This window comes from Phalacrocorax aristotelis, chromosome 4, assembly GCF_949628215.1.
Source record: "Phalacrocorax aristotelis chromosome 4, bGulAri2.1, whole genome shotgun sequence".
Classification (NCBI taxonomy): Eukaryota; Metazoa; Chordata; class Aves; order Suliformes; family Phalacrocoracidae; genus Phalacrocorax; species Phalacrocorax aristotelis.
In genome coordinates this window covers 41,607,282-41,626,806 of record NC_134279.1, presented here as the reverse complement: position 1 = coordinate 41,626,806, position 19,525 = coordinate 41,607,282, and the positions used below count along the sequence as shown (strand labels likewise).

The window sequence follows — 19,525 nt, the reverse complement described above, 5'->3', positions numbered from 1 at the left end:
AGGAGATCTTTCCCTAGGGCTGTGTCAGCAGCGGAAGTTGGCAACCATTAACCTCAATTAAAGATGGGAGAACTGACATTTGGAGGGGAAAAGCTAAGTGACTTGGCAAGTCTTAAAAGAAACTTGGAGCATGCCCTCTGAATCTCAGTTCATAGGGACATCCTTCCCCTGAGAAACCTAAATAGTCTATGGCTTTAGCATCCCATTCCCCGGCTAGATTTTTTTCCCGTCTTTATTTTCCACTCGGAAAATAAACTTGGACCATAAACTGCTGGGAACAGAAGCTGTCATCTGTCCTTATTCTCTGAAATGGCTGGCTTGATCTTAGTTGTAGGAAATTCTTACAAACAAAATCTAATGGCTTCCCTTTTTTTTTTGTTTGTATCATCTATAAATATATTCTTTCTGTTTTTTAAAGCGGTGGGCATCATGTGATGTTAGATTCCTTAAACACTCATATTCCAGTGGATTTAATGAACGTTTGGGAGCTATATGGCATGCTGTATTTTTTTCAAAACATTCTAAAGCACACGACAGACAACTCAGGTTGACAGGAGTGCTTCACTGAGGTGTCTGTAAAGCAAACACAATACTCGTTACTATTAGCACAGAATAATTGTTTATGAAAGGCATCCTCAAATTCAACAATGATTTGATGAAGTAAACAGAAATTAATTCTGCTATGTAAACACCACACTCTCTGCAGAAATGTTACCCGCTTTCATAGGTTGCCTAAAATAATTATAATCTGAAATACATGATACAGCGCGGTATTATGCAATGATAGTCACTGAAGTCCAGATGCGGGGAGTTTTGCTTGAAAATCTTCAGTCTGCAGGCAATATTATGGAAAAGCTATGACTGAAGACAAGAAAGATGACTGGGTTTTCTTCCTGTAAGATGGAAAAAGAGAAGCATTATTTCTCCTTTTGGCTATGAGGAAGAGAGAAGAACATGAAGGGGATAACCATGTAGAAGAAGGAAAAGACATAAAAGCAATGGACTCCACTATTCTAGTTAAGATTGGTTGGAGCTGCAGGTACACCTTAAAAAGTCATGCCTAATGAACCCTCCCTGCTGCAGAGGGTCAGCAGGGAGGAGAAGCCATCTGTCTGGTTTTGGGAAAATAGCAGGGTCTTCGATAAAATGCTTGGTCTGCACTTACGCATCGTCTCTGGTTTAGTAGCTAAGCTGTGAAAATTAGGAGGGAAATACTAGCTTGAATCTTCTCAGAATATTCAGCGTTTCGGTTAAATAACTCAGAAAAGTTAACATCTAGCTTTTTTAAAAAAAAAATTTCAAACATGGACAAATGTACTTAATTCCTAAATTTTATTCTTTTTGTGTGTGTGTGTGTGTGTGTAATTTTCAGTGTCCTTCAGAGCTGGTATTTTGGCAAACATATAGTTCCCTAAAAAAAGAAGGAAAAAAGGACCTTGATCAAGCAATGGTGTATGAGTTTTGCATCTGTTGAAAGAACTTGGATGGGGAGAGGGAGAGAGTGTTTCTTTTGTTAAGAAAAAAGAACATGATGTGTAGAAACTGGAAAAAGAGAGGCTGAACTCTGACAGAATGGGGCTCTTGTCCACGGCAGGCTGGGGATAATCTACCACTGCAGTGGGCAGAATACAGTATATTCTTTATGTTCAGTATAGAAACAATAAACAACCTTATAGAGAAGATTTAGGCAAGTGAGGATAAAACCAAAAAAGTGCACTTAATGTATATGTGAATTTTTCCTGTTCACCCTACAGCTGTATTAACCTGCATCACATGGCTTTGAATCAGGAGAGTTGCTAATCACTTTTGCGTTTTCATAGCCAATATAGTCACAGTGTTGTAAAATACACACCTACTAGACTGATCTTTTAAATGGCTCTTTTTTTCCCCCACTTTGCAGTAAATATTTAACTGTCTTTTCTATAAATATATAGGATTCATAAAAAAATTCCCTGCCAGAGTTGAGAGACAGTAGCTGGTGCTGTCCTGGGTTTCTGTAAGCCACACCAATAATTGTGTGTGGTTGGGCAGGAGCGGTTACCAGACCTCTTATGGGGAGCTAGAAAAATGTTTTGACTTCTAGTAGAATCTCATCATCAACTATCCTCATGAAAATCAAAACCTATGAGGAATGATTAAAAAATAAAACTGTTGAAATAAAGTAGGCATTTTATATAATCAAACTTTGCTTGACTTGACATAGTCTGGCATGAGCAATAGTTAATTCTTTCCAAGGATACTAATCACTTCTGATAATTTTTGAAGGAAATATTCACAGTGATAGCTAAATTTAAAAAATGGTGTAAGCAATCGTCTAAAAATACCTCTTCTCGTCTTTAATAACCTACTTCCTACCCCATTAAGCCAGCTGATTGGGTATTATTACAATTTACTACTTTAATGCTCAGTCCTTGGAAGGACAAACAACAGTAAGGGCTTCTGTATGTCACGAGAAGATGAAGTCTTCAGCTGCTCCGTTAAGTACATGAGCAGGATGAAATGACAGCGAAGTATTTCTGCGAGGAGATGCGATATGAAACTAGATTTATTTAGGACAATCTGATAGGGAAAATTGAATGTTGGGAATTGGGTTCCTTGAAAGCTCTCCAAGTATTACTGTATGTGTTTCAGGCTGCAAAATGGGTAACAGCTGTAAAGAATATTGGTTTTGACATTTCGTAGAATACTGGTGAAGATAAAGGAGGTGAGCAGTCTATGAGATATGAGTGATTGTCACTATCACTATCCCAGTTGCCATTTATTATGGACTGTGTTCAACACTCGTTGCTGGCAAATCATCAGCTGAAGTTTTGCCCGTGCAAGTCCTTATGTTTAGGATCACAGCTATTTGCAGTTATAGGGGGATGACTATGTGGTCCCTTGACTTGCTGCTTTCTGTCAGTAAGTAGATGTGCTACATTAAGTTGGCATTTCTGTACTCAGTAAATCTGTGCCTCATTAGGGCTAACCTTGAAAACATATTCCTGGTCGCATAATGAACATGCGCTAAAATAGGTGAGGCTATAAAAGCGGTTTAATGCTTGTGGATATGCCTTCAGTTTCCTGCTTCAAACAGCTTTTGGTCTCTTTTCATAAATGTTATGGATTTCAAAGTAGGTATTAGGAGGAATCATATAAGTATTTCCCTCAGGTCTCCTATTTCCTGGGGGCTAATTACTGTGTTTATAAAACAAAGACATTCCTTGTTTAAGTTCTCAGAGCTTCTCATGAGGAGGGAGATGAAGGACCAACTCATGTTGCTTATTAACTGTTTTACTACTCCTGCATCATTGGCCTTTAGCTGAACTTTCTTACCCTAATGAGTGCAGTCCAAAGCATTAGGTAGAATCTTTCCATCTTTATTCCCCCACGCCCTTCTTTCTGACTTTGCCCCCTTCTTGTCGTCTTCTGCCAACATCCCACTTTCTTCCCTTTCCCCAACAAAACAAACTTGAAGACACAGTAAATACAGTGTACAAAATGTAAATATGAGTAGATGCAGTAAATTTCCAGAAGGCTGCATCACAGGACCAAAGTGGGCGACAGTTTGGAGTTGTCCATGCCACTTGTGGAGGGTTAAAACCTGAGACTGTGATGAGTGATATATTAGAGCAGGGAAAACCTTGACACTTGGTCCCTCATAATGTGAAGGAAATTTTGGCTGTTTAGAGCTTTTTGCTGTTAGTTGCAATGCTGAGAGCAGTTTTCTGTATGTCTGTGAGCTAAAAGCCAGTTATGTTTGCTGATAAATACTTCTCGAAAATATTCTTTTCCCCCCCCAGAAATTGTAATAATTTCCAAACAGATTGTTACATGATAAATTAATTCTTGAAATGATTGGCCATGGATCTTATTTTGCAGCTTATATGAATATGTAGTGAATGGGAGAAAGGAGGAGAATGGGGGAAGTTAAGACTGTATTGATATGTGAAAAAAGCCCAGACGAATTATGCAAGGCCTTGATCATACTTTTATAAATGGCATTTACCTATTTTTAAGTGCTTTTCCTGAGACTGCTCATTTTCTCTACTGAGTATATTGGGTACAATTAAAAGTAAACCACCTCTAAAAGAACAGGAGGACAGTTATTCAGTCGTGGCTATTCAAACGCTTCTGCAAAACTCTTGGCTGTCACTGTACCAGACTTCTAGTGGAAACTTACAGTGCTTACAAAATACGCAATACACAAAAACTATGCTTTTTATACAAAATGGCCAGTGGTGACTGCTGGGAGTGAGTCATGTCCTTCTGTGCTGTTGTCAGTTTTGCTCATTTTCCAGATCACCTTGGTGGGAGATGCTGACTGCTCTGGGTGATGCTCTTTGCAGTTTTGAAAAGGTGCTGTACAGAAAGCAGTGAATTTACTCTCTGGGTGGCTGAGCTGTTTATTTCCTCCTTGTTCCCAGTCCTCACTGGCTTGGAACTCATGAGGTAAACACTGATAGACTCGGTGGCATTGCAGCCCTTAAATGAGGAGTCGGACATCTGGAGGAAAGCAAGAGATTTTGAGAGATGCTGAGATCCTAGTTTCCATCTCTTTGGTCTGAAGTCTGCTGATACCTGGTAGGAGTGGCCAGTGCCTGTGATTGGACTGTAGCTGTGGACAGAGGCTGAATGTGCAATAAATGTTCCTTGAAGATACTATTACGGGGTGGACGATGGTGGGGTTGTGTTCTTTTAATGTGTAAGGTGCTGCATGGCAGCACTGGAAACAAGGTGTTTGATTTTAGCGACAGATTAATCAGCAATAATACAAGCTTCTCTCTTTTTGCCCCTGTGGTGCGCCTGACTTCTCACTAGAAGCAGCAGCAGTTCAGTGACTGTGCTAACTTAAACAGGGGCCTCACGCTGAAGTGTGAAATAGTATTGCTTGCAGTGGGAAAACCTGTTTAGCCAGGAGGATATGAAAACATTAGGTAATTTGCCAAAGCCTCTGATGGCTTTGTTTTGTTCTGTTTTGGTTTTTTTTTTAAGGGGAAAGATTTTTCACAGGGACACTGGGCGTAAGTTTCTTAAGAGGAAGAAGTTTCCCCACGTATCTGTGGAAAAAGTACATCTAAATTGTACAAAACCACTTCATGTTGGCATGATAAAAGTTCACTCTTACAACACAATAACAAATATTGCAGAGATTTTGGATAGTCTAGAAAAACAAAACAGACTGCAGCGTAATGAAAAAAAAGATCACTTAAGAACAAAAGTACGGTAAATTGGCCACTTAAATATCTGAACTGGCATAGCTGGGAAAAGGTTGCCAAGGTGCAAAATACTGGGAGAAGAGGGGAGTGTTTTTCTGTCATACGACTAGGTGGTTGGGTTTTTCCTCAGGCATTCATCTCAGGCTTTGTATCACTTGCCTAGAAGGCTGAGGCCATATCAAAGAGATTTGGGAATTGCAATGTATAACTTGCTAGTTATGTAATTCATAAATTATATACATGTGTCTGTATATATAATATGTATATGTGTAATTAGTAACTAGACCTGATTTTCCCCAATGCAAATCACAAGTGCACATCTGGTGAAAGGGGTGATTTAGGCTTGACAGGAGCAGAAAGAATCAGCAACCTCAGTGCTGAGCTGCCCAGGCAAAGTAGAAAATTATGAGGAGCTCTAACGACGGTGTTCCTCTGTGGTCTGGGGGAGAGCTCACCTAGAATGAGGCACCTAGTCTACTTATGCCTTTTTGTTTGTTTTTTAACAGGAGGAAATGCATAGTGGTGTGTTGACTGTGTGACCTGCCACCCAGTTATCGTTTGGCCTGGAAGGAAGGAAACCTGTTTTTAAACTCTTCACTGGCTTAATTCTGTTCTAAGTCCATGACTCCTGTATTCCAGATACATGCTGTCATCATCAGATTTGCTTAACCTAGAGAGGTCATTTTTAATATGCCAGCTGGAAAGCAAAATAGTTTCTTGAATGAACTGTTGATTTCAACAGATGCCTAATCCCCAGGCTCTTACATCTCTGGACAGTAATCATCTGGCTGTAGGGTCAAATCTCTGTGGCTTACTTGAATTTTCTCGTTGTTCCTATAAACTGAAACTGCTTCAGATTGATGGTTATGACACTCTTGTTCGATTGTGAGGAAGTGTAGTTAGTGACCATGTTTCCAGTGCGATAGAAGATTTGAAAACAGGTTTTCCTTTAGCCGAGTGCTCCAACCAGCAAGCTTTTGTTTAAAGTGGGACTGACCCGTACATGCAGCCAGTTCTCCAGTTGCTTTATCTCTGGCCGCCGACAAAGACCATATAACATGGCAGGGGTACTTTCAAAAGCAGTATAGGGAACAATATGAAAGTGCTGCTGGACCTTTGAGTGGTGTGACTCTTTCAGGTGTGACTCTTGGCAGAAACTTAAGACACTACAGATTTGGGCACCAATGTGGTTAATGATTAGCGCTCAAGTTCTTTTGTAAATCTAGCCTCAAATCCAAAACCAAGAGGAATTTGAAATAGCTGATACAGGGAACCTCAGCTACAGAAATGGCTAGTGGCCCCTGTTTTGTGATGTTATGCTTTGATTTGTGTTTTATGCTTTTAGATACGTTAAATTATCCTTTCCTGTTTTGAGGATATTGTGTTTTTCCCATTAATAGAGACATGCTTACTTGGAAGCAGAATCTCAATTGTGTGGAAGAATGATTGAAACGTTTTAAGAAAAGAGTTTAAAACTCACTTAGGAAGAGTATTTTTAATGCCTGAATGCATTGTGCTTCAGGAAAGACTCCTGCATTATTTTGTATATTGTGAACAGCTTCCAAATGGTCACATAGAGAGCTGTACAAGAATTATTAGCTTATAATTCCACATTGATAGTAAGCCAGGCATAATAATGGTCAGTATTAAACTAGCTGTTACAGATCTGGACAGGATAGATGGAGCAGGTCGATCAAGTTCATGTATCAGCTGCTGTCCCCTGGAAAAGGGACGTACTCAGTATGACACTGATTTCTCTTTTGGACTCTGGTAGCTCATCTTGCTTTAGCTGGAAATCGGTGTGAATGAACTGGCTCAGATGAATTCTGCTTAGGCTGTCTGATCTCATGATTTAACCAGGCATCCAAAGGAAAAAGGCTAATGTCACTTTGGCCAATGAATGAACACACATCTTGTTTTTAAATGCTCAGTTAATGAACAAGAATTGAACAGAATCTTGTCTGAACTTTGGAAAAGGGTATTTTACTTTGTCAATGACAACAGTTTAAAAAAAATGACGGTGAAACTCACGCTTAGTCTGTGTCAGCAAATTCCTAACAGTACAGCAAAGAACAGTTTTTCTTTAACTTTCTTACATGAGTGGGTCAGTTCTCTGGATGAGGACACAGGTCACATAAATAGGTTAAAGCCATAATTACAAATATAATTTTCACATAAAATCTGCCTGCTGCTGTCCTCCTACAATATGGTGCTCATAGTTATTCTCTCTGTAGTATACACCTCTTCAGAAAGCATGCCATATCACGAAGGACAGTTTTTTTCCTACCTGTGTTACTTTGCTTAGGTGTATCGCTTGAAGAAAAATACATAATTTTCCCCTGTGAATCCGGATCCTTAGTTATGCTAGAGACCAAAAGTCTTGGTCAGAGACTATACTGAGTTGGTCTCAGCTCTCTATGCCTCTGGCTTTTCAGAATATGGCATATTCTGAAATGTTATTGGATAAAAAAATATCATTTACTCTTTTGAAAACAGGACCAGTTTGCAATATACGTATATTTGCTAAAAGGAACTAATTTTGTAAAACAGCTTTTCTTAAAGATTTTTTTTTTTCTTAGAGATGTTCATCCATTTAGTAATGCCTAAATTTGCTTTTCTTTATGTAAAGAATGATCCATAGAAAAAGTGATGATGACTACATGAATACAGGTAATGTTATTACACTCCGTAGAGCTCCCCTGGAAACACTGATAATCTGGAATCCTGAATAACAGCCTTCAAGCCAAAAGCAAGAACTATACAAAGTCACACTCCCACTGAGCTCGTAGAAACTCCACTGTGATTTTGATGCTTGTTACTTTGTGGAACCTTTTAATAATAATTTAAAAAAAAACAAAAAAAAAAAAAAAAAAACCACCTCAAAAGTGTACTCTTGTACACAGTTGTGATCGGTTTTATTCTTATTTCTCAAGCAAAAAAATTTACTCAGTATATGTGACTTAAAAGCCCACAGCAACCCCTCGGCATATCATCAGACTTAAATGTTAACAGTGTTATTGTTAAAACATAGCAGGTTTTTTTATTAGTTTAATTACATATCAGGAAGCTTATTTTGGTTACTAAACAGGAATTCTCGCAGGTGTTTCTGTATTTTGGGTTTATCTACCTTTGAGTGTTTCTGATTTAACTCTACTGGTATAGCGATGCCTCACACAAGATCCTAGGGGCTGGGGGGCAAGGAAATATATTCATCAGTGATCTGGATGATGGGACAGAGTGTAACCTCAGCAAGTTCGCTGATGACACCAAGCTGGGAGGAGTGGCTGATACTCCAGGAGGCTGTGCTGCCATCCAGTGAGACCTGGACAGGCTGGAGAGCTGGGCCAAGGGGAACCTCATGAAATTCAACAAGAGCAAGTGCAAGGTCCTGCATCTGGGGAGGAACAACCCCAGGCACCAGTACGGGCTGGGGAAACTACTGGAACTACTGGAAAGCGGCTCTGCTGAGAATGACCTGGGAGTGCTGGTGGACACCAAGCTGACCATGAGCCAGCAATGTGCCCTTGTGGCCAAGAAGGCCAATGGTATCCTTGGGTGCATAAAAAGAAGTGTGGCCAGCAGGTAGAGGGAGGTTTTCCTCCCCTTCTATTCAGCCCTAGTAAGACCACATCTGGAGCATTGCATCCAGTTCTGGGCCCCCCAGTTCAAGGACAGGGAACTACTTGAGCAAGTCCAGTGGAGAGCTACCAAGATGATCAGGGGACTGGAGCATCTCCCATATGAGGAAAGCCTGAGACGTGGGTTTGTTCAGCCTGGAGAAGAGAAGACTGAGGGGGGATTTCATCAATACCTATAAATATCTAAAGGGTGGGTGTCAAGAGGATGGGACTGGACTCTTTTCAGTGGTGCCCAGTGACAGGCCAAGGGGCAATGGGCACAAGTTGGAACACAGGAAGTTCCACCTGAACATGAGGAAATACTTCTTTCCTGTGAGGGTGACCGAGCAGTGGCACAGGCTGCCCAGGGAGGTTGTGGAGTCTCCTTCCCTGGAGACATTCAAAACCTGCCTGGATGCGTTCCTGTGCCCCCTGCTCTGGGTGTGCCTGCTCAAGCAGGGGGATTGGACAAGATGGTCTCCAGAGGTCCCTTCCAACTCCTACCATTCTGTGATTCTGTGAAATCTGAACATGAGACAAAATCGTTGTTCGTCTGCTCATATGCATCTACATACGAAATATCTTTTTGTAAGTGGAGGGGGAAGCAAGAGCAGGATGGAGATCTCCAGTTCAGAGTCAGGCAGCTATTTCACACCCCATGTAAATTCTGGCGGCAAATACTTGGGCTAGGCGGGATAGTAGTACAAGCGGCTCAGATGGATGTTGTCAAGGTAACTACATGTAAAACCTATTTTAAAAATTTGAAAGCGTAAAACGACAGCAGGAGCTGAGACCTGTCATGCACATGCAAGGGCTGTGGCAGTGGCCCTGCCTTGGCGGGTCTTCCTCTGGCCAGGGGGCGACTGGCTGCCATGCTGCGGGAAGCTCAGTCATGCCCAGGCCAGGCAGCTGGATCAGGGGTGCAGCAGAGACCTTTCTAGCTGTTACCAGCAATACGGCCGTATGTGAACAGGCAGTTTACAGCATTTCGTCGTGTTGTGACACCTCCCGCGTTCACTTCAAGCCTAAACCGTCGTTTTGTTGCGGAGGAAAATAGCCTCTGTGAGGAAAGCAATCAATCGGTGGCTCAGAAACCGTGAGGTGCATGGGGATACGCCTAACGGCCGGTTTTCTATCGGCCTCCCGTGGCGCACCGCCCTCCTGACTTTGGGGTGGGCGGGAAGCGCGGCCCGCGCTTGGCTCAGGGCAGCAGCGGGCTGGGGACGGACAGACGCCGGAAAGCGCCCGCCCTGCCACCGTGGCACCGCCGCCGCGCGGCGGACTACGCGTCCCGGCCTGCCCCGCGGCGTGGCGGGCTCTCGTCCGGCGCCGCGCCCCGATGTCCGGGCCGCGGGCTCCGCCTTGAGCCTGGTCGCCGGGCGGAAGCCGTGCTGCGAGGGGCGCCGCCTCCCCCCTTCCTTTCCGCCGTCCCGCCGCGCCGCCCTGCCCTGCCCCGGCGAGGAGGCGCAGGGTGAGCGCTCCTTCCTCGCGCCACGGGCGGGGTCCGTTAGGCCTCGCGGCAGGCGCGCGCGAGCGACTGTTGCGGGCGGGGAGCGGCCAGCCTTAGCCGTGAGGGCGGCGGGCGGGACAGAGGTGCCTCCTTCGGGCCGGAGGAGGTCGGTGGGAGCCCAGATCTCCCCCACCCCCCCCGCCTTCCCCACAGAAAGCGGGGAGGAAAACAGAGGTTTGCCGAGAGGGGAGGGCGGGCTGTCCCGGGGCTGGGGGCGGTGTCCTGGCGGGGCGGCGAGGGCGGCTGCTGAGGACGCCCGGCCCGGGGGGCGGCGCTATCCCGGCTGGCCCTTGCTGAAAGGTGTCCTGCAGCGGATTTGGGTCTGTGCGCCGCGAGGCGGTCACCGGCAGCGCCGCCGGAGCCCTGGTGGTTACGGGTTGAGTAGTCTGCTCTGAAAGGAGAAGAGCCGGGGAGGGCAAAGGCGGTACGGGCGCTTGTGTGCGCTGTGTGGCGACCTAGATGAGCCTGTTGCTCAAAAGATACTTGTTCTTTCCTGCCTTTATATGACATGGGAATATAGGGTTATTAATCCTACTGCAGGCTTTTTCCCCCCAAGTCACAACTCTGAAGAATCTGTATCGCTCCTTTGTGTTAAACACAAATTGTACATTGCTGCGTTGGAGGTAGGCCTTAATGCTCCCCTGTAAATACCTGGTTAATGCACATGGGACTTTCACTGTATCTCCTGAGAAGGGTAGAATCACTAAGATTTTTTCCCTTCTCAAAGAAACTAGGAAGGTTAGAGTAATATGTTCTAAAGAAGTTCTCACCCCACAGGCAGCTTTCTGGGTCCTGTGTAGCTAAGTATGTTCAGAATTACTTGGAAAATCCATCTAGGTCTGACAGCATTTATGAAGAGTATTAGATGGTTCACTTGACATTGCCTAGGCATGGAGGAGTTAGACAAGATGACTTCCAGAGGGATCCCTCCGAATTTGTATTATTCTGTGTTTCAGATAAAAATAAGACAGTAGGTATGCTCAGTGCTGGTAGGAACAAAATATGAAGGAGGAAACCCCAGTATAACGTTGCTGCAACAAGTAGGCAAGAAATTCCAAAAGTCACTGTGGTAATTCTGCAAAAGAAGAGATCAGTCATTACAGAGAAGGCAGACTGGGATTTTGTTTCTAACAAAATTAATCTGTCAATGGAATACGTGTTGTCCCTTTAGTCTGCTAAGGCTGTAAGAGCTGGAGTTACTGGGTGCAAGACCTCTCGATTCATCTCCTGCAGTCTAGCTACCTAATGAAGGCTACCCCAAAGATCAGTCTTTCTATTGAGGTAGTGGTGCCTGTTTTTATCACTAAGGAAGCGTCTTCACTCAGGGCATCTTTTTATATGTGTTCTTTTGAAAGAACAACCTGAGATACAAGTGTTTAATCTTCTTCCTGTTCAAGGAAGCTGATTTAAACTTGCTAGTGGAAGCAGGCACATAGGTTGATTTGAAGCACTTATGCTTACTTTGTTACAGAAAAGGGATGTCTGCTTTTCTGGGCCCTGTCACAGAAGACCAAAATCATTATGCCATTGTATGAGTAGATGGTGTCCTTGTATGCTTAACACTGTGCTGTTCTGGTTAGCGCATGTCAAAAGGGGTATAATAGACCTAAGGAAGGCAAAGGTAGGGTGGCAGGAGTAAAAACTTGGACAGTCTGTAGTGAGATACAGAATGGCTTCCATATGTATAGGAATTGCTAAATAGACCTGAAAGAGGATATAGGGGGAGGGTAAAATGCAGAAGAGTAGCCTCTGAAGTTACAAACAATATGGGGAAGATATGACAAAAAATGCTTAGGATTCTCTAATCAGAAAGCAAATTAAGAACAAAAGGAAGTACTTTTCTACAAATAATGAAACTTGTTGCTTCAGGACGTTATGGAGACAAAGTATAATTGGGTTCAAAAAGGATTTATTCAAATGCATGGGAAAGAGGTTCATTACTGTTGCTTGGATTCTGCCTCTGGCTCCTCAGGAAATCCCAGAACAGCTGATTGGTTTTTAGAGGTCGCAGAATAAAAGAGCATTCTACAGAAGTGCTTTCTTCTTACACTCCTTCCTAAACATTTAAGCTAACTACTTCAGAATCATTTCACATTTCAAAAAGCTTCTTTTTCTTCAAAAGCAGAAACAAAACCTGAGGCTAGTGGTAAAACATAGTATTATGTAGAGTAACTTAGTATTAAACTAGTGTAAATACAGTAGTATCAAATCTTGCTCAGTAGTGTTTGCAGTGTGGATGTCCAGCACAGATACTTAGGACTGAGTGAGATCTTGAAGCTAAATGACTTTAGTACAAAAATAGTGCTTGCAGGAACAATATAATTACAGTTACTATGCTGGCTTTGATTAAACAGCTGAATGATACATTATGGTCTTTCAATGCATAAATCGGATATTTAATCAATTGCAGGGGAGTTATCACAACACTAGCATTGAAACACTAGATTACATGCATAATTTTTGTACTAGTTCAGAAATCATTAAGAATTAACTTGTATTTGTAGAAGTGGTGTCTTAATTTAGTTCAAGTATTTGGTTTTTTTGTGAATAAAAATTAACAAATCACTAGTTCTATAATCTGATATTACAAAATGCTACAGACTAGTAAAAGGGCCGTGATGTTGACAAGAACAGTGGTTATTCCCTGCTATAATGGACCTGCAATTCATGGTTTATTTGCAATTTGTGAATTGTTTTTCAAGATGGGCAAGGTTTGTGCCGTTTTTGGAGGATCCCGAGGAATAGGAAAAGCTGTTGCAGAATTACTGGCACAGAAAGGCTGCCGCCTGGCGATTATTGCTAGAAATCTGGAAGTAGCCCAAACCACTGCACGTAATCTGGGTGGTATGTATGCTGCTTTGCAATAATTTCTTCACTGCATAGGTCACTTGTAAAAGTAGTAAGTCATAAAATAAACCCCACTGTTTAACTAGATGAAAAGGAAAGTAAAGGCTGAGAAATTTGGAAGGAAAGCTATATCAGTACAATTTTCTTCTTACGATATTCTTTGGGAAAGTTAAGCATGTTACAATCCATATCTTGCAGATAGAATAGGTAAGATGAAAGGAATTGTTCAAGGTCACAACAGGGAGGTGGTATGCATTGAGTCATCTTTTGGCTCCTGACCAAGCCAGAACTGAGACCAGTCTGCTCATGCTGAACTTCTGATTTGAAAAGGCCAAAACATAAAACAAGAAATTGTCACATAGCTGATCAATACCGTGCTTGAAAACTGTCCTTATTTAATTCTCTCATGATAAAATGGGTTCCTCGAGTTACAACTAGTTCACCATCTGTTTTAGCAATTGATTTGATAAATTCTGAAGAATGGTATACCATCTGTTTTGTGATGTGCTTTTATTTCAATACAGAAGGACACGTGGCACTTAGCTGTGATGTATCCAGTGAACAAGAAGTCCAACGTACTTTTGAGGAGATGCAGAGGAATTTAGGTCCTATAAACTACTTGGTTAATGCAGCTGGGATCAACAGGTTAGTTATTTGTTACAAGATTATATGTAACTCTAGATGGGAATATCTTACTATAAGGTGCTAATGGCCCTTGCCATTAGTAAGAGTATTGTTACTGAGTACATCTGAAAACAGTATTAAGCACTCACTTTGTTCTGATGAAGGTGAAAATCTAACGTGAAAATCACTGTAGTTTCTGCATTCTGCATTTCTGCATTCTGAGTTTGAGTTCCCCCTCTACTGCTCTTTCTTCCACTTCTTCACCCTGAAATAGACCAAACCAATGTTTCATACCTCTCTGCAAAGGAGGTTTTGTTGCCAGAAGCTATCTAAATTTTTTTCTTGCTATGTATCATCCTTGCAACGTCATCATTTTGAATGCTAGAATGTCTAGAACTGTGTAAATCCCCATTAATATTCCATTCATCAGTCATGTTTTATTATGAGTAAATGTGATCACTGGCATTGTTCAGTGAGTTCTTTTGGGTTTGGTGGTCTGTTTGCCAGGGATGGTTTGTTACTGAGAACCAAGACTGAAGATATGATAGCCCAGATTCACACTAACCTTTTGGGAACAATGTTGACATGCAAAGCTGCTGTGAAAAGCATGATTCAACAGCAAGGAGGTGCTATTGTCAATATAGGTAAGTTGCTTGTCTAATCCAGTGGAATTCTATGTAATAGTTTTTGAGAAAGATTTGGGAGTTGTAAATTGACTGTTTTCTTTTTATTTAGATGTTCCATATTTAGCATTTCTTTATGAATGCTTATTTTTTTGTGTAATTTCAGCAACTTCTAAATGCAAAGCCAGCTTGTTTCAGTAATAAGCACCTCAGGGTTTATATTTGATTGAAAAAAACAATTTACCATTCCTTATCAGCTCTTTTAGTATGTAAATCTACAGCTGCTAGTTATGAACTAAGACTCAAATAGGTACAGTTGGTTTCCTTTTTTTTTTTTCCTGTGCAAGGATATTTTTTTAGAAAGCTCTTCATTTTACTCTCCTGGTGCCTGTTGGTCAACATAGAAAACATAGATTCCACCAAAATCACAGATAATTGAGGGATTTGCTTATCCCAGCAGTAAGCTATAAAGTACATTTAGTAATATAATTTTAATTCCTTTTAATCTAATTTTCCATTCCAAATTTAAAACTAAAATGATAAAGCTAGTGCAATGTTTCAAATTAGGCTTTTAATCTTTCCTTCTCTTTGATGATTCTTTATTATAGGGAGTGTTGTAGGACTTAAAGGCAACTCTGGTCAAAGTGTATACAGTGCCACCAAAGCAGGATTAGTTGGATTTTCACGCTCTCTTGCTAAAGAGGTAGCAAAGAAACAAATTCGAGTCAACGTGGTTGCTCCAGGTTAGTTTTTGGGAAGTTCCTACATGCTTGACTGTTGCAATACACGATCATCAAGACTGCTGGATATTTTCTGTACTCTGAAAGTAACTTAAGACAAATTGCTGTTGTTTTCTTCAGCTTTTGTAAGTAACTGTTCTTAATCCCTTTTTTCCAGTTTAAAGTATAATATGTTCTTTTACAAAACCTTCAGGCTTTTTGAGGGGATACTGAAAAATTTGGAAGAGTTATGTCTGCCTGTGTTATCCAAAAAGCAGATTCGTCGCCCAGTGTGCAGTAAGCCAATAATCACACACTCAGGAGAGACACTGTAAATTTATTTCAGGGTTGCACAAGCCTGGGTGCTCGGTGGTTTTCCACAAATCAAGCACACTGTATCGTATTTATACAATATGTCCGTACATATTCTACCTAATACATACTCATTGTAATCTACATAAATTATATAACTGGCACTGAGTCATTCTTCTTGGCTCCGCTTCAGTTTCTTCCACATATGCTTCCCTTCTTCAGGGGTCTTTGGTGATCTTGGCGGATGGGGCATCCTAACTCCTGTTACGTAGAAACAACTTAAAACTATTTTCTCTTAGCAACTCTCACTCATTTTTCTTCTAAAAAGAAATGCTTGTCATTAATTAAATGAGTGAGCTGATGGCCAGGACATCTTGGCCCTAGCCTTAGATTAACTATTAAGAATGCTTAAACAAAAAGGAAAGAGTCTGTATTCATGCTAACTTAATCATACGCAATATCCCTTAGATTCACGCTAACCAACACTCCTTAGGTTCACACTAACACTCCCCTGTATTCGGGGGGGTTGTCCTCTATCATTTCCCCCCTTTTTGAGGCTCAAGGTGTCTCAACACCTCCCAAGTCTCAAATAATTTCTTTATATCTCCTCAGGGACCACTGAATAAGACAACAAGAGGTTATGATTATTAGTACAATCAATAAGATGACTACAAACAGTTGCTTTAGCCATCCTAAGTTGGGAAGCCACAAGGTTAACCAAGAAAGATCCAGTCCTTCCGTTTCATAAGGTCCAGAGGCTAATCCTCTCAGCTATTGTATTTTACTTTCTAGTAGCTGTGAATTATCTAAGAGATTGAAATAAAACATTCCCTTAAATTCCTCACAACTGTGATTGTGTCTCAACAACAAATAGTTTTCTAAGGTGGCCTCTTGGATTTGGGTCATTTCAGTACGAATGGCTGCCAAGGCCTGTGAAGTAAAATTTATATCTTTTACCAGCACAAAAACAACTTGTTCTAGAACTTGGTAATTCTTAACTACTCAGCTCCAGGGGTGAGGATGGCAGGATGTCCTTCAGAAATGTTAAGACATGTTCTTCAAATGAGTTCTTTAACAGAAATTATGCAAGTACTGTCATCAGTTCTAAAATACAATGGAAACACTTGCAAGCTGCAGGGGTTTCTTGCCAAAGGTTTCATACTCAGGTTTTTATTGAGAATGTTTTGGTGAAATGAGCATATTTTGTCTTTCAAGAAAAGCGATACTAAATGTGGGTTTGGGACCCAATTTTAGTTACCTTTTTTTTTTAATGGACTTCTATGGATCTCTGCATTTTGATTATTACATCAGTACTTCCAAAATGGGAAGGCATTTTAACTGGTTATATAAAAAATTGGTCTTAGCCATAAAATTATGTGGACTGACTTCTGAGACCATCAAGAATGGTAGCTGGTGCTGAATCCTGGCAGTAGATTTAACTTTGGAGGATTCCAGGGAAAATCTGCTAGTCAGTTTTAGTTGAAGGTTAGGTAACTCTGCAAATATCTCTCCTCTCTCAGGCTTTATTCACACAGAGATGACTGCTCATTTGGAAGAAGACCACTTGAAGAAAGCAATTCTCCTTGGAAGATTTGGAGAGCCTCGTGAAGTTGCACAAGCTGTTGCCTTTCTTCTAGAGTCCCCTTATGTTACAGGGAGTACTCTAGTTGTAGATGGAGGCTTGCAGCTTCTGACTTAAATATGACCTTTGAATGGGTACCTGCTTTAATGTCATGATGGTAATATATAAATATATTCTAATGAAAGGGAGAGGGGTGGAAGTTGCTTGAAGTTTGATGTATGTAATTGACTTGATATTATTTAGTCAGAGGAGAAGTTCAGCAGCGGTAAAGTCCATCGTGTATGTTTAGCTACCTGAAAGAGTCCATTTGGTATTACGAAGTCTGTGTATACAAGAAGTTGAAAAAGATCTGACTTTGGTATGGTGGTTGTTTAAAATAACATGCTGATAACGTTTTTAGTCACTATATTTTTATAACGTTTCCCAATTTGGGATACAGTGGAGATTTTATTCAAATTATCATGTTACACAAAGGTTAATAAAGTGTGGAGGCATGTTTATTCATTGGCAGGTATGATTGCATCAAGTTTGTCATGTAGGGCGAAGACTGTGAACTGCATAATTTTTAGTCTTATCAGTGAGTCCATACAAAGTGGCAAGGAGTCTCCTTTGGGTTTTGCTTGTTTGTAGCTAACACTACAAAGCCGGGAGCTTCTAGATCTGCAGCATACCTGAATTGCCTTTAGGAGATTTAATTACATGCAGTGTGTTTTTATAAAGACAAAACCTGCTCGGTTCCATTCTTGAATGTATGTACAGTGCTTGTTTAATCCAGTAGCACTTGAGTGAAGGACTGTTGGTTGGTCATTGCAGTTGCTAATGTGGTAATACTCTGAGTTTGAGCTGCACATACACTGGTGAACAGTACAGTTGCAGACCTTGCCACATAAAAGGCTTTTCACTGACTCACTAGATGTTTAGAAAACATGTGTCGCTTCCAGAGTGTGAAGTCGAGATGTTTTGCTCTGTATCTTCTTGAATGCTCACTTCAGCTGTTATGTTGATGCTCCTTAATATGTATGTGTAGTCAATAAAATAGCCATTTATTTTATTCAAAGCAGCTTTTGAAGCAGAGTAATTATTCAGCTGTAAATGATCCTGAGTGTTCCTCTCTTGCTGAAAAGTTACCAAAAATTTAACCTCAGGCTTTTCTATTGAGATCAAGTAATTTTGGGTAATTGATGTTTTTATAAACTCTGAAGAAAATGATGAATGTGGTTTAGGACCTTCACTTCTTAGCTCCAGTGTTCATTGCATCATGATCCAGATGTTGATTCAGCTTTTGAAATTACTTCCTCTCTTGGCACAAACCAAAGTACAGAAAGAAGAGATGTCACCGATGATAACTTTGAGCCTTTAAAGGCTGAGATTGTCTTCATTTGTGCAGCTGAGAAATGTTGTCTTTGTGCCAGAAAACAGGCATTTTCAAGCTTCTTGCAGGTATGTATGGAGAAATAATACAAGGAATAGGTGTATATTCAGGGGATTTTACAGTTGGTTGCGTTACTCATTTGGAATATAAACCACCACCAAAGGTAGTCGTTTCAGGGGTGCTTATGTTTCTGTTATCTCTTTGTAGAGAGGTGGTGTTATTTGCTATGAAAAGTTGTATGTGGTATGTGTCTTTGTGCCAAATATAGAATTGTTAATTATGTGTCTCTTGATAGGAGGAATTGGCCAGAGAATAGATGATTTTTTTCCAAGGGCACTGAAGGTGAGGAAGGACAGCTGGTACTTCCATTTTTACTAGGCAAGTAGTAATATGTCAGTAGCTTGGCTGCTGCCCGTACCTGTCTTTAGTATGTTACAGGCAAAGCCTGTGTGACATATCCTAACAGGAAGCCAAATTTAAGAGACTAAAAATAATTTCCTCTTAGTGGGTTCTGACCCTGATTATTTTTATGCCTTGTTTTGTTGGGAAAGGGAACTGTTAAATAAGTTATTAGCAATGGCGTTTTTAGTTTATATTTGTGATTAAAACCTAGAATAACACCCTCAGAAGAAGCACAGCATTCTGTGAAGTAATTTTTTGAAAATGTTGCAATACATACTTACATTTTTATTACTGCTGTTGCTGTAGGACCAGACTGAAGTGTTTGTAGCCTTAAAGTCATGGTTTTAAAAGACCTTTTCTCCCCTTTTCTTCAAACTGGTGAATTAGAACTGAAAATGAGTTAAAAACAGTAATCCACTTCATTGTTTACTGTGCACATCTACTCTAAGAAGTACTGTTTGTCAGACTGGGGTTCTGTCTGGCCCAATGTGACATCCCAGAAGCAGTGAATGCCTAGGGGTGGGTAACAGATGAAGTGTGTGGTGGTGTCTCCTTAGAAGACTCTTGTACCCCCAGCCATTTGTGACTGGTATGTTTGAATCTGCTATTTGACAGCTCTGGTTGAGGCCTGCAGGTTCTTAGATGTGATGAGACATCGTAACAGCCCTCTTGTGTGCTCTCTGTGTCGCTCTTGGATTTGTAGACCTGTGTCCCATCCT

The 19,525-nt window shown here is 41.1% G+C and overlaps 1 protein-coding gene across 6 annotated transcripts; it reads left to right on the top strand.

Annotated features, from left to right (window-relative positions):
- Nucleotides 1-9,867: 9,867 nt before the first annotated feature.
- CBR4 (carbonyl reductase 4) lies at nucleotides 9,868-18,092 on the top strand. Of its 6 annotated transcripts, XM_075091128.1 has the most exons (7): nucleotides 10,309-10,499; nucleotides 10,866-10,948; nucleotides 13,028-13,169; nucleotides 13,697-13,817; nucleotides 14,304-14,440; nucleotides 15,028-15,162; nucleotides 16,971-18,092. In XM_075091128.1, exons 3-7 carry the CDS (start codon nucleotides 13,028-13,030, stop codon nucleotides 17,147-17,149), a joined length of 714 nt encoding a protein of 237 aa, XP_074947229.1. In that variant the 5' UTR covers nucleotides 10,309-10,499; nucleotides 10,866-10,948; the 3' UTR covers nucleotides 17,150-18,092. The 6 variants fall into 6 exon arrangements, with proteins under 6 accessions (XP_074947226.1, XP_074947231.1, XP_074947227.1 ...); XM_075091125.1 differs by lacking the exons at nucleotides 10,309-10,499; nucleotides 10,866-10,948 and adding an exon at nucleotides 9,868-10,286; XM_075091126.1 differs by lacking the exon at nucleotides 10,866-10,948 and having other exon boundaries at nucleotides 10,261-10,499.
- Nucleotides 18,093-19,525: the final 1,433 nt, after the last annotated feature.